This window comes from Eubalaena glacialis, chromosome 10, assembly GCF_028564815.1.
Source record: "Eubalaena glacialis isolate mEubGla1 chromosome 10, mEubGla1.1.hap2.+ XY, whole genome shotgun sequence".
Taxonomy (NCBI): Eukaryota; Metazoa; Chordata; class Mammalia; order Artiodactyla; family Balaenidae; genus Eubalaena; species Eubalaena glacialis.
Window position 1 is genome coordinate 73,648,256 of NC_083725.1, and position 11,911 is coordinate 73,660,166.

At 37.3% G+C, this 11,911-nt stretch overlaps 1 protein-coding gene across 1 annotated transcript; it reads left to right on the plus strand.

The window, feature by feature from the left end:
* The first annotated feature begins 507 nt into the window (after positions 1-507).
* On the plus strand, positions 508-1,446 carry LOC133099355 (olfactory receptor 5P4-like). The gene has a single exon (XM_061202947.1). It carries the CDS (start codon positions 508-510, stop codon positions 1,444-1,446), a length of 939 nt encoding a protein of 312 aa, XP_061058930.1.
* Positions 1,447-11,911: the final 10,465 nt, after the last annotated feature.

The following is an 11,911-nucleotide window of genomic DNA, read 5'->3' on the forward strand; positions in this document are numbered from 1 at the left end:
TTTTTGTTAGGTGAAAAGACTTCTTGATATTTTTTACATTTGTGTATTACTCTTTTGCTCTGATGTGGCTGGTATAATATACACATGTAGGCATTTTGTCAACATATTCTAATATATACCTTACTCATGGATGACTATGAAATGTATTCTTTTGTTAGGTCTATACAGTACCTAAAGTACAATTAATAATACAATTGCTGTAAGTGTTCATTCAACAACCTGAATTGATCAAATGATACAAACGTGAGTGCTGTGTTCTGATCTGAGTCATTGGTCCCTTTGTGAGTATCTTTGGCCTTAAGGTAATGGACATTAATATTCTCAAATCAAGCATAATGTAAATACATTTGGAAACATTTTGTAAAGTGAAAGCATTAGACAAAAGTGAGGTCGATGTTTTGATTTTCTGATAGGTTGGCTGGTAAAGTAAATATATTAATTATGAGATCATTCAATTCATTTTAATATCCACTGGTTTTTATTTCAACAGGCATCATTCCAAATAAGATGGAGCTTGGAAACCACACAATGGTGACAGAATTCATTATTTTGGGGTTAACAGAGAATCCTATACTTTGTTCCATCTTCTTTGTGGTTTTTCTAGGAATCTATGTTGCTACCATGTTGGGCAATATCAGCATAATCATGTTAATCCAAAGAAGCCCTCAGCTTCACACCCCAATGTATCTTTTCCTCAGCCATTTGGTCTCTGTAGACCTTGGGTACTCCTCATCAGTCGCACCTATTATGATTGTGAGTTTCCTAAAAGAAAGAACTACTATCCCTGTCACTGGCTGCATAGCTCAGCTTGGCTCTGATGTTATCTTTGGAACAGCTGAGTGCTTCCTGTTGGCTGCCATGGCCTATGATCGTTATGTGGCCATCTGCTTCCCACTTCTCTACTCTACACACATGTCTCCCAGGGTCTGCATCATCTTACTGATTGCTTCCTATCTGGGAGGATATGTGAATGCTTCATCATTTATCGGATGTTTATTGAGTCTGACTTTCTGTGGACCAAATAAAATCAACCATTTCTTCTGTGACCTGCCACCACTAGTGAAGCTTTCTTATACCCATGTTTATGTTGCTGAAATATCTTCTGCCATCTCAGCTGGGTCAATCATTGTAATCACACTGTTTACCAAAATAGTTTCATATCTGTACATCCTCCACTCAATTCTGAAGATGCACTCTACAGAGGGAAGGCACAAGTCCTTCCCTACTTGCACTTCCCACCTCACTGTAGTTACTTTGTTTTATGGGACAGTCACATTTGTTTACATCATACCGAAGTTGAGCCACTCACCTGAACATATTAAAGTGGTGTCTGTCTTCTACACAGTGGTGATCCTCATGTTGAACCCTCTGATCTACAGTCTGAGGAACAAAGAGGTGAAAGAGGCCATGAGAAAATTGATAGCTAGAATACATCAGTCATTTTGAAATGAATACAATGTGAATCCAGAAACTACAAAACAATAATTTCAGGAACATATGTGATGGGCGTTTATGTTGTCCATTAGTCTTATTTTATGTGAAGAACTATCTTAAATATAAAATACCTGAATGTCGATTAATGCTAACTTTAATTTATAATCTTCTAGAGTCACAAAGTATAGCATTTTCACAAAAATCTGCTGGGTTCAAATTAAGTGTGTATATTTCAGGATGAGGATACCTGGAGAAACATAGTTTCACTTTTTCCTCTCCTCTGTTCATTATTTAGGGAGTCTGATTAGAGGGTGCTTTCTTTTTCTTCTGTTAAATTATACATTTAAAAAAATATCACCTTGTAAATTAACATCTCAGAAGGTATCATGAACTCAATTGGAAATGCAGTTGATGGTGGTGTTGACAGGCCAGGTTACTTTCTATGGAAGACTTGGTCTCTCTTATACAGGGTTATCATTATCTTTGGAAATAGTAATGCTGGGATCTAGAAAAGTTTCATTCCCACCTAATGTAAGCCAGACCAAAATAATTCCACAGTATTGCCACCAGGAGATTAGATCCAGATAACAAAGAAGGAACTCTGAAGGCTTAGCCTTTGAGAGTTCCCTTAAGTTTTTCCTACTACTCAAAGGTTTGTTTGCAAAGGTTTGTCTTTGAACCTTTGCAGACAAGCCTTTGAGTAGTAGGAAAAACTACTGGGGAGTGGTGGTGCGGAGGGGGCTGAGGCACAGTGGAGCTTTCTTTCAGCAAGCTGGTTGGTATTTCCAGGGCATAAAATTACAGATTAAGATGCTTAGGCTAATGCAGGCATGGAAGATGCATGCCATCCTTCTTTGTAATATCTCTCAAGAATGTGTTTATTGCTACCACTTCTGTCACTGCCTTATTCTAGGTGTGTAGCATAAGCCCTGACAGTTGCTTTTGTTTGTTGTTTGTTTTGGTAAGGCAAGTGTCAGATTTAAGCTTTAGGGACTGAGGCAGCCACTTCAGATACTTTGAATAAACATAGCCAGCCACACAACTAAAGAACCAGGCTGATCCCCACCCCCAAGCTCCTTAGATAACTGACCATTTGGACTACTTGTATTTTCTCTTCACTTGCTTTAAATTCCTGCTCTTATGTTTCAAAGTCACCAATAAAGAGTGAGCCCATTAAACCCTAGGCTCCCATTCTCTACTCCAATAAAAGCAGAACCCTAAGATCTCTCTCTCTCTCACTCCATTCCATGACCCTGTGCGACCCCAGGCGTGCTACCTGATTTCCAGGACTTGTAAGTAACAAGCCTTGTCTCTTTCAAAGTTTCCTGATGGTTATTGCTGAGGGCATCTTGCAATAAGAACCACAAGGTCGTCACAGAGCACCAAGCTGAGTTCCCTGTGCTATACAGCAGGTTCCCACTAGCTATCCATTTTACACTTTAGTGTATTTATGTCAAACCTAATCTCCCAATTCGTGACGACCTAGATGGGTGTGGTGGGAAGGATGGGAGGGAGGTCCAAGAGGGAGGGGATATAAGTATACATATAGCTGATTCACTTCATTGTACAGCAGAAACTAACACAACATTGTAAACAATTTTACTCCAAAAAAAAAAAAAAAAGAACCACAAGGGCCGGTCCAACCACAAGGGTCAGGGATATGAAGACAATCTATGGAAGGAGAAGGCTTAAAGGAGTCCCAGTAACTCAGCACTTTGGTAGACAAAAAGTTATGTATCCACAGTTGTTAAAAAGGATAACATCGGGACTTCCCCTGTGGCACAGTGGTGAAGACTCCACGCTCCCAATGCAGGGGGCCCGGGTTCAATCCCCGGTCAGGAAACTAGATCCCACATGCATGCTGCAACTAGGAGCCCACCTGCCGCAACTAAGGAGCCAGCGAGCTGTGACTAAGGAGCCCTAGAGCCGTGACTAAGGAGCCCACCTGCTGCAACAAAGACCCAGCACAACCAAGTAAATAAACTTTTTTTTTAAAAAAAGGATATCACCATAAAATCCAGGGATAGACACAATTTTTCACAAGCAAGTAGGCAGTGTTCACTCTCATCTCCCTGGGCCTCTTATGTTAAGCATTTAAAAATATATATATTTATCAGCTGTTTGTATGTCCTTTTTTGTATAATGTATCATCAGGTCTTTTACCAATTTTATTCTCAGATTGAACTTTTGTTCTTTATTTGTTCTTATAATCTGTCTACAAATCCTTTTGTCAGATTTATACATAAAAGGTATACCCTTATTTTGAAGTATGCCTTGTCACTCTCTTAGCTGTATCTTTTGATGAACAAAATTTTTAATTTTAATGGTCTAATTTATCAATATTTTCTTTAATGTTTAATGTTTTAGTGACAAGTTCAAGAAATCTTTGCCTAATCCAAGGTCATAAAGATAGTCTCTCACATTATCTTCTAGAGGCTTTATACTTCTGAAACTAAGCATTGAACAGCAATTTCAGATTTTTTTTTTCATCTATGAATGCAATAAAGGCAAAGGCCTCACATCTATTTGCTGTGAGGCTGTGTGGGACTATATGATTTCTCTCTTATTATCAGCTCCTCCTCTGTTGCTGCTTTCTAGGTAAAACCTTTGGAGCATAAGGGAAGGGAATTTTGGGGTGAAATGATTTGTCTTTGCATTTGGCTTTCTTCTAAATTTCTATCTGTCCAGACAATTTACACTGTCACCCAAGGATTGGCTGATGCCTTCTCATCCCTTCAAATTGTCTCTGTATGGCAGACGAGACTATGCACCTGTCCTTAGGTGTGCAACCTGCTCACCTATATGGATGTCAGTTCATCAGGGCTTTCTTGAATCCTCTACTCCTGGTTCATCGAATATATGGGTATGATTTTCATTTCATCAAGGTTTATCTTGTTACCATATGATCAAAGGTTTTTCACATCCTTGTACATCCTAATTCAGAGATGCAAGTACAACTTTGATTGATCTATGAATATTAAATCAATCTAGAATTCCTGGAATAAACCTAACTTTGGTTGCTTTTTAATCCATTTTATTATCATTGGATTTGATTTGCTAATACTTGGTTTAGGAGGTTTGCATCTACGTTCATGAGAGAATTTGGCCTATCATTTTCCATTCTTGAAATGAAATTTTCAGGTGGGGATATCAAAATATAAAAATGATTTGGAAAGGGTTTCTTTGTTGTCTATTCTCAAAAGAACTTTTACAGGATCAGTGATATTTATTCCTGTAATATTTGTAAGACTTCAATGGTGAAGCCATCTGGGCTTTCCATTTTTGTGGAAAAGTTTTTCACTGTAAGGCTCATTTTCATTAATGAATAAAGAAATATTTAGTTTCTCAGTTTATTTCTTGTCATTTTTGTTAACATATTCTTCAAATTAGTTTTCCAATTCCTTTATATTTTAAAATTATATCTTATTTTTATTTTCTGTAAGATTTGTAATGTTGTTCTCTTTTCATCCCAATATTGTATTTTCTATATATATTAATAAATTTTGCTAGTGGTTTATCAATTTTATTAGCATTTTCAAAGGATGAAATTTTGATTTGTGCCTTTCTGTACTGTACATTAATTTTCTATTTCATAAATTTATATTCATCTTTATTATTTTCTTCGTTACTTCTTTGGGTTTAATTTAAAGTTCTTTATTTAAATTCTTGAGAAGGCTTGAGAAAGACATTTTGATAATAGTTTTCAGTCTTTTTTTGCAATATAGCATTGATGGTTATAAATTTCCTTATAGTTGTTGTTTTAGTGGTGTCCAGTAAGATTTAATGTGTTGTATTTTAGTTATCTAACTGAACACATCTAATTTTTACCATGATTTCTTTCTTAACTTTTGTATTATTTACAAATATATTGTTTATTTTCCAAAATTTAGGCAATATTCATTCAAGTTATATATATTATTGACAAAGGATGTATAATGAAAGATTTAAATACCTGAAAAAAAAATTGAGACTAGATTTGTGATCAATTTTTGTAGTAAAGTTGTTATCAGCTTAAAATAGATCATTATAACTGTAAGATATTTTATGTAAACTCCTTAGTTACCACAAAGAAAATATGTACAGAAGTTACACAAAAGAAAAAGAGAAAGGAATCAAAACATATCAATTTAAAAACACACACACAATGAGATGAAGAAAGACAGCAAGAGAGAAAAAGTGGGACAAAATAACTATCAGATAAACTGAAAATAGTTAACAAATGGCAACAGTAAATCCTCCATCAATAATCACTTTAAATGTAAATGGACCGAACTCCCCAATAAAAAGACACAGAATAGCTGAATGAATAAAAAATCAAGATCCATATAAAAATTAAAAAATTCACTTTAGTGGCTCTGATAATATCAAAGTAGACTTTAGGTCAAAAAGACTTTTGTCTCTAGAAACAATGAGGATGATTACATAATGATAGAAGGATCACTTCAACAGGAAAATATAACAATTATAAATATATATGAACTCAACATCAAAACACCTAATTATATGAAACAAATATTGATAAATCTGAAAGGAGAAATTGACAACAATACAATCATAGTATTTTTAAATACTTCAATTTCAATAATGGATAGAACATCTTGACAGAAGATCAATAAAGAAACAGTGTATTTGAACAATACTATAGACCAAATGGGCCTAACAGACATATACAGGACTTTTCACCCAACAGCAGAAGAAAACACATTCTTCTCAAGCAGACATGGAATATGCTTCAGGAATGATCACGTATTAGGTCACAAAAAGTTTTAACAAATTTAAGAAAATCGAAATTATACTAAGTATATTTTCCAACCACAGTGGAATGAAACTTGAAATCAATGACAGCAAGAAAAGGGGAAAACTCACAAATACATGGAAACAAAATAACACACTGTTGAACAACCACTGAGTCAAAGAGGATATCGAAAGAAAATATAAAAATATCTTGAGGTCAAGATGGCAGACTAGGAGGACACAGAATTCACGTCTCCACACAACTAGGGCACCTACCAGGCACCGGTGAGGAACCACGGACACCTAAGGGGACGGAGGAACCCCCAGCAACCGGGTAGGACGTGGGGTGTTGGGGGGAGGAGAGAGGAGAAGTGGAGGTGGGAGAGGACTGGTGCTCCTGAGGGGCGGTTGGAGGAGGGGAAGGGATCCCACACCCGAAGGGGGAAATTGGGGGACCACTGGGAGGGCAGAAGATCAAAAGGGAGTGTGGCCAAGATTCCCCTGCCCACTTGGGCCCCCAGGAGCCTGCTGAGATCCCAGGTCTGATCCTCTGCCCACCAAGGCCCACTCCAGCCATGTGGGTCCTGAGGGAGTGGGAGGGAGGGAAGTGGGAGCAAAAGTAAAGGCCAGACCTCTGGGACCAGCACCCCTGAGGGGCGCTGGGGGAGGGGAGGAGTTCCTACACCCAGTGGAACACACCTATGGTTAGGGGTCCAGTGGGGATGGGGGAGACCCGGGGGTGGGGCACAGAGGAATGGGAGGGAAAGTGGCCAGCGCTTTCCCTGTCCACTTAGGCACGGGGGAGCCTGTTGGGTTCCCAGGCCAAATCCTCTGCCCTCGGAGCCTACCTCCTACTGTGCAGATCCCAAGCCCCACACCTACACCCCCACCCAGGGCCCTACATCTACACTCAGAGACTCCATCTGGGACACCCTCCAACCTTGCTGGGCCTAAACCCCACCCACACACCCTCACCCAGGACCTTACCTCCAAACTCTGGAACACCACATTCCGGAGGCCCCCCTTTGGACGTGCTGCCTCTCCCCTTCCACGCAGGTCCTAAGCAGAGGTCCCGCCCCACCCTAAACCCTGCCTCTGCCTAAGTTCCACCCCCCGCCTAAACTCTGCCCCCATAGACAAGGCTTTTTTTTTTCATTTTCCTCTTAGATTGCTGTTGATTCATTTATATTTTTATTTATTCTAATAAATCTTTTATTTTTCTAATTTTATTTTATTCTTTACACTTTGTTACTGTTCTGCTCCTTTTGGCTTGTTCCCTTTTTTTTTTTTTCCTCTTTTCTCTGTTGAGGTTTTGTTTTACCTTGTTACAGTTGCTTCAATTATATTTTTATTTTTCCTAATATATTTTTTATCTTTCTAATTTTATTTTATTTTTTTATCCTTTACTATTGTACTGCTCCTTTTTTTCTTTTTATCTTTTTTTTTTTTTTCCCCCACAACACATGGCTTGCAGGATCTTGGTTCCCAGGTTGGAGTTCAGGCCTGAGCTCCTGTGGTGGGAGTGCTGAGTCCAAACTGCTGGACTAACAGAGAACCTCAGACCCCAGGGAATATTAATCAGAGTGAAGCCTCCTGGAGGTCCTCATCTTGGCACCAAGACCTGGCTCTACGCAACTGCCTGCAAACTCCAGTGCTGCACACCTCAGGCCAAGTAAACAGTAAGACAGGAATACAGCCCCACCCATCAAAAAAAAAAATGAAACTACAAAAAAAAATGTTACAGATGAAGGAGCAAGGTAAAACCCTACAAGACCAAATAAATGAAGATGAAATAGACAACTTACCTGAAAAAGAATTCAGAGTAATGATAGTAAAGATAATCCAAAATCATGGAAACAGAACGGAGAAAATACAAGAAACATTTAACAAGGACCTAGAAAAACTAAAGAGCAAATAAACAATGATGAACAACACAATAACTGAAATTTAAAATACTCTAGAAGGAATCAATAGCAGAATAATTTAGGCAGAAGAATGGATAAGTGACCTGGGAGATAAAATGGTGGAAATAACTGCCGGGGAACAGAATAAAGAAAAAAGAATGAAAAGAATTGAGGACAGTCTCAGAGACCTCTGGACAACATTAAATGCACCAACATTTGAATTAGAGGGGTCCCAGAAGAAGAAGAGAAAAAGAAAGGGTCTGAGAAAATATTTGAAGAGATTATAGTCAAAAACTTCCCTAATATGGGAAAGGAAATAGTCAATCTAGTCCAGGAAGCACAGAGAGTCCCAAACAGGATAAACCCAAAGAGAAACATGCTGAGACACATATTAATCAAACTATCAAAAATTAAATACAAAGAAAAAATATTAAAAGCAGCAAGGGAAAAGCAACAAACAACATACAAGGGAATCCCCATAAGGTTAACAGCTGATCTTTCAGCAGAAACCCTGCAAGACAGAGGGAGTGGCAGGACATATTTAAAGTGATGAAAGGGAAAAACCTACAACCAAGATTACTCTACCTGGCAAGGATCTCATTCAGATTCGATGGAGAAATCAAAAGCTTTACAGACAAGCAAAAGCTAAGAGAATTCAGCGTCACCAAACAAGCTCTACAAAAAATGCTAGAGGAACTTCTCTAAGTGGGAAACACAAGAGAAGAAAAGGACCTACAAAAACAAACCCAAAACAATTAAGAAAATGGTCATAGGAACATACATATTGATAATCACCTTGAATGTAAATGTATTTAATGCTCCAACCAAAAGACAGAGACTGGCTGAATGGATACAAAAACAAGACCTGTATATATGCTGTCTACATGAGACCCACTTCAGACTTAGGGACACATACAGACTGAAAGTGAGGGGATGGAAAAAGATATTCCATGCAAATGGAAGTCAAAAGAAAGCTGGAGTAGCAATACTCATATATCAGATAAAATAGACTTTAAAATAAAGACTGTTACAAGAGATAAGGAAGGACACTACATAATGATCAAGGGATCAATCCAAGAAGAAGATATAACAATTATAAATATTTATGCACCCAAAATAGGAGCACCTCAATACATAAGGCAAATGCTAACAGCTATAAAAGAGGAAATCGACAGTAACACAATAATAGTGGGGGACTTTAACACCTCGTTTACACCAATGGACAGATCATCCAAACAGAAAATTAATAAGGAAACACAAGCTTTAAATGACACAACAGACCAGATAGATTTAATTGATATTTATAGGAAATTCCATCCAAAAACAGCAGATTACACCTTCTTCTCAAGTGTGCACAGAACATTCTCCAGGATAGATAACATCCTGGGTCACAAATCAAGCCTCAGTAAATTTAAGAAAATTGAAATCATATCAAGCATCGTTTCTGACCACAATGCTATGAGATTAGAAATCAATTACAGGGGAAAAAAATGTAAAAAACACAAACACATGGAGGCTACACAATACGTTACTAAATAACCAAGAGATCACTGAAGAAATCATAGGAAATCAAAAAATACCGGAGACAAATGACAATGAAAACACGATGATCCAAAACCTATGGATGCAGCAAAAGCAGTTCTAAGAGGGAAGTTTATAGCATTACAAGCTTACCTCAAGAAACAAGAAAAATGTCAAATAAACAATCTAACCTTACACCTAAAGGAACTAGAGAAAGAAGAACAAACAAAACTCAAAATTAGCAGAAGGAAAGAAATCATAAAGATCAGAGCAGAAATAAATGAAATAGAAACAAATAAAACAATAGCAAAGATCAATAAAACTAAAAGCTGGTTCTTTGAGAAGAAAAACAAAATTGATAAACCATTAGCCAGACTCATCAAGAAAAAGAGAGAGAGGACTCAAATCAATAAAATTAGAAATGAAAAAGAAGAAATTACAACAGACACCGCAGAGATACAAAGCATCCTAAGAGACTACTACAAGCAACTCTATGCCAATAAAATGGACAACGTGGAAGAAATGGACAAATTCTTAGAGAAGTATAAACTTCTAAGACTGAACCAGGAAGAAATAGAAAATGTGAACAGACCAATCACAAGTAAGGAAATTGAAACTGTGATTTAAAATCTTCCAACAAACAAAAGTCCAGGACCAGATGGCTTCACAGGTGAATTCTATCAAACATTTAGAGAAGAGCTAACACCCATCCTTCTCAAACTCTTCCAAAAAACTGCAGAGGAAGGAACACTCCCAAACTCATTCTATGAGGCCACCATCACCCTGATACCAAAACCAGGCAAAGATACTACAAAAAAAGAAAATTACAGACCAATATCACTCATGAATAAAGATGCAAAAATCCTCAACAGAATACTAACAAACAGAATCCAACAACACATTAAAAGGATCATACACCATGATCAAGTGGGATTTATCCCAGGGATGCAAGGATTCTTCAATATACGCAAAACAATCAATGTGATACACCATATTAACAAATTAAAGAATAAAAACCATATGATCATCTCAACAGATGCAGAAAAAGCTTCTGACAAAATTCAACATCCATTTATCATAAAAACTCTCCAGAAAGTTAGCATAGAGGGAACCTACCTCAAAATAATAAAAGCAATATATGACAAATCCACAGCAAACATCATTCTCAATGGTGAAGAACTGAAAGCATTTCCACTAAGATCAGGAACGAGACAAGGATGTCCACTCTTGCCACTATTATTCAACATAGTATTGGAAGTCCTAGCCATGGCAATCCGAGAAGAAAAAGAAATAAAAGGAATACAAATAGGAAAACAAGTAAAACTGTCACTGTTTGCCGATGACATTATACTATACATAGAAAATCCTAAAGATGCCACCAGAAAACTACTAGAACTAATCAATGAATTTAGTAAGGTTGCAGTATACAAAATTAATGCACAGAAATCTCTTGCATTCCTATACACTAACAACAAAAGATCAGAAAGAGAAATGAAGGAAACAATCCCATTTACCATTGCAACAAAAAGAATAAATACCTAGGAATAAACCTACCTAAGGAGGGAAAAGACCTGTACCCAGAAAACTATAAAATACTGGTGAAAGAAATCAAAGATAACATAAACAGATGGAGAGATATACCATGCTCCTGGATTGGAAGAATCAGTATTGTGAAAATGACTATACTACCCAAAGCAATCTACAGGTTCAATGCAATCCCTGTCAAATTACCAATGGCATTTTTCACAGAACTAGAACAAGAAATTTTGCAATTTGTATGTAAACACAAAAGACCCCGAATAGCCAAAGCACTCTTAAAAAAGAAAAACAGAGATGGAGGAATCAGGCTCCCTGACTTCAGACTATACTACAAAGCTACAGTAATCAAGACAGTATGATACTGGCACAAAAACAAAAATATAGATCAATGGAACAGGATAGAAAGCCCAGAGATAAACCCACTTACATATGATCACTTTATCTTTGACAAAGGAGGCAAGAATATACAATGGAGAAAAGGCAGTCTCTTCAATAAGTGGTGCTGGGGAAAATGGATAGGTACATGTAAAGAATGAATTTAGAACACACCCTAACACCATACACAAAATAAACTCAAAATGGATTAAAGACCTAAATGTAAGGCCAGACACTATCAAACTCTTAGAGGAAAACATAGGCAGAACACTCTATGACATAAAACACAGCAAGATCCTTTTTGACCCAGCTCCTAGAGTAAGGGAAATAGAAACAAAAATAAACAAATGGGACCTAATGTAACTTAAAAGCTTTTGCACAGCAAAGGAAACCATGAACAAGAT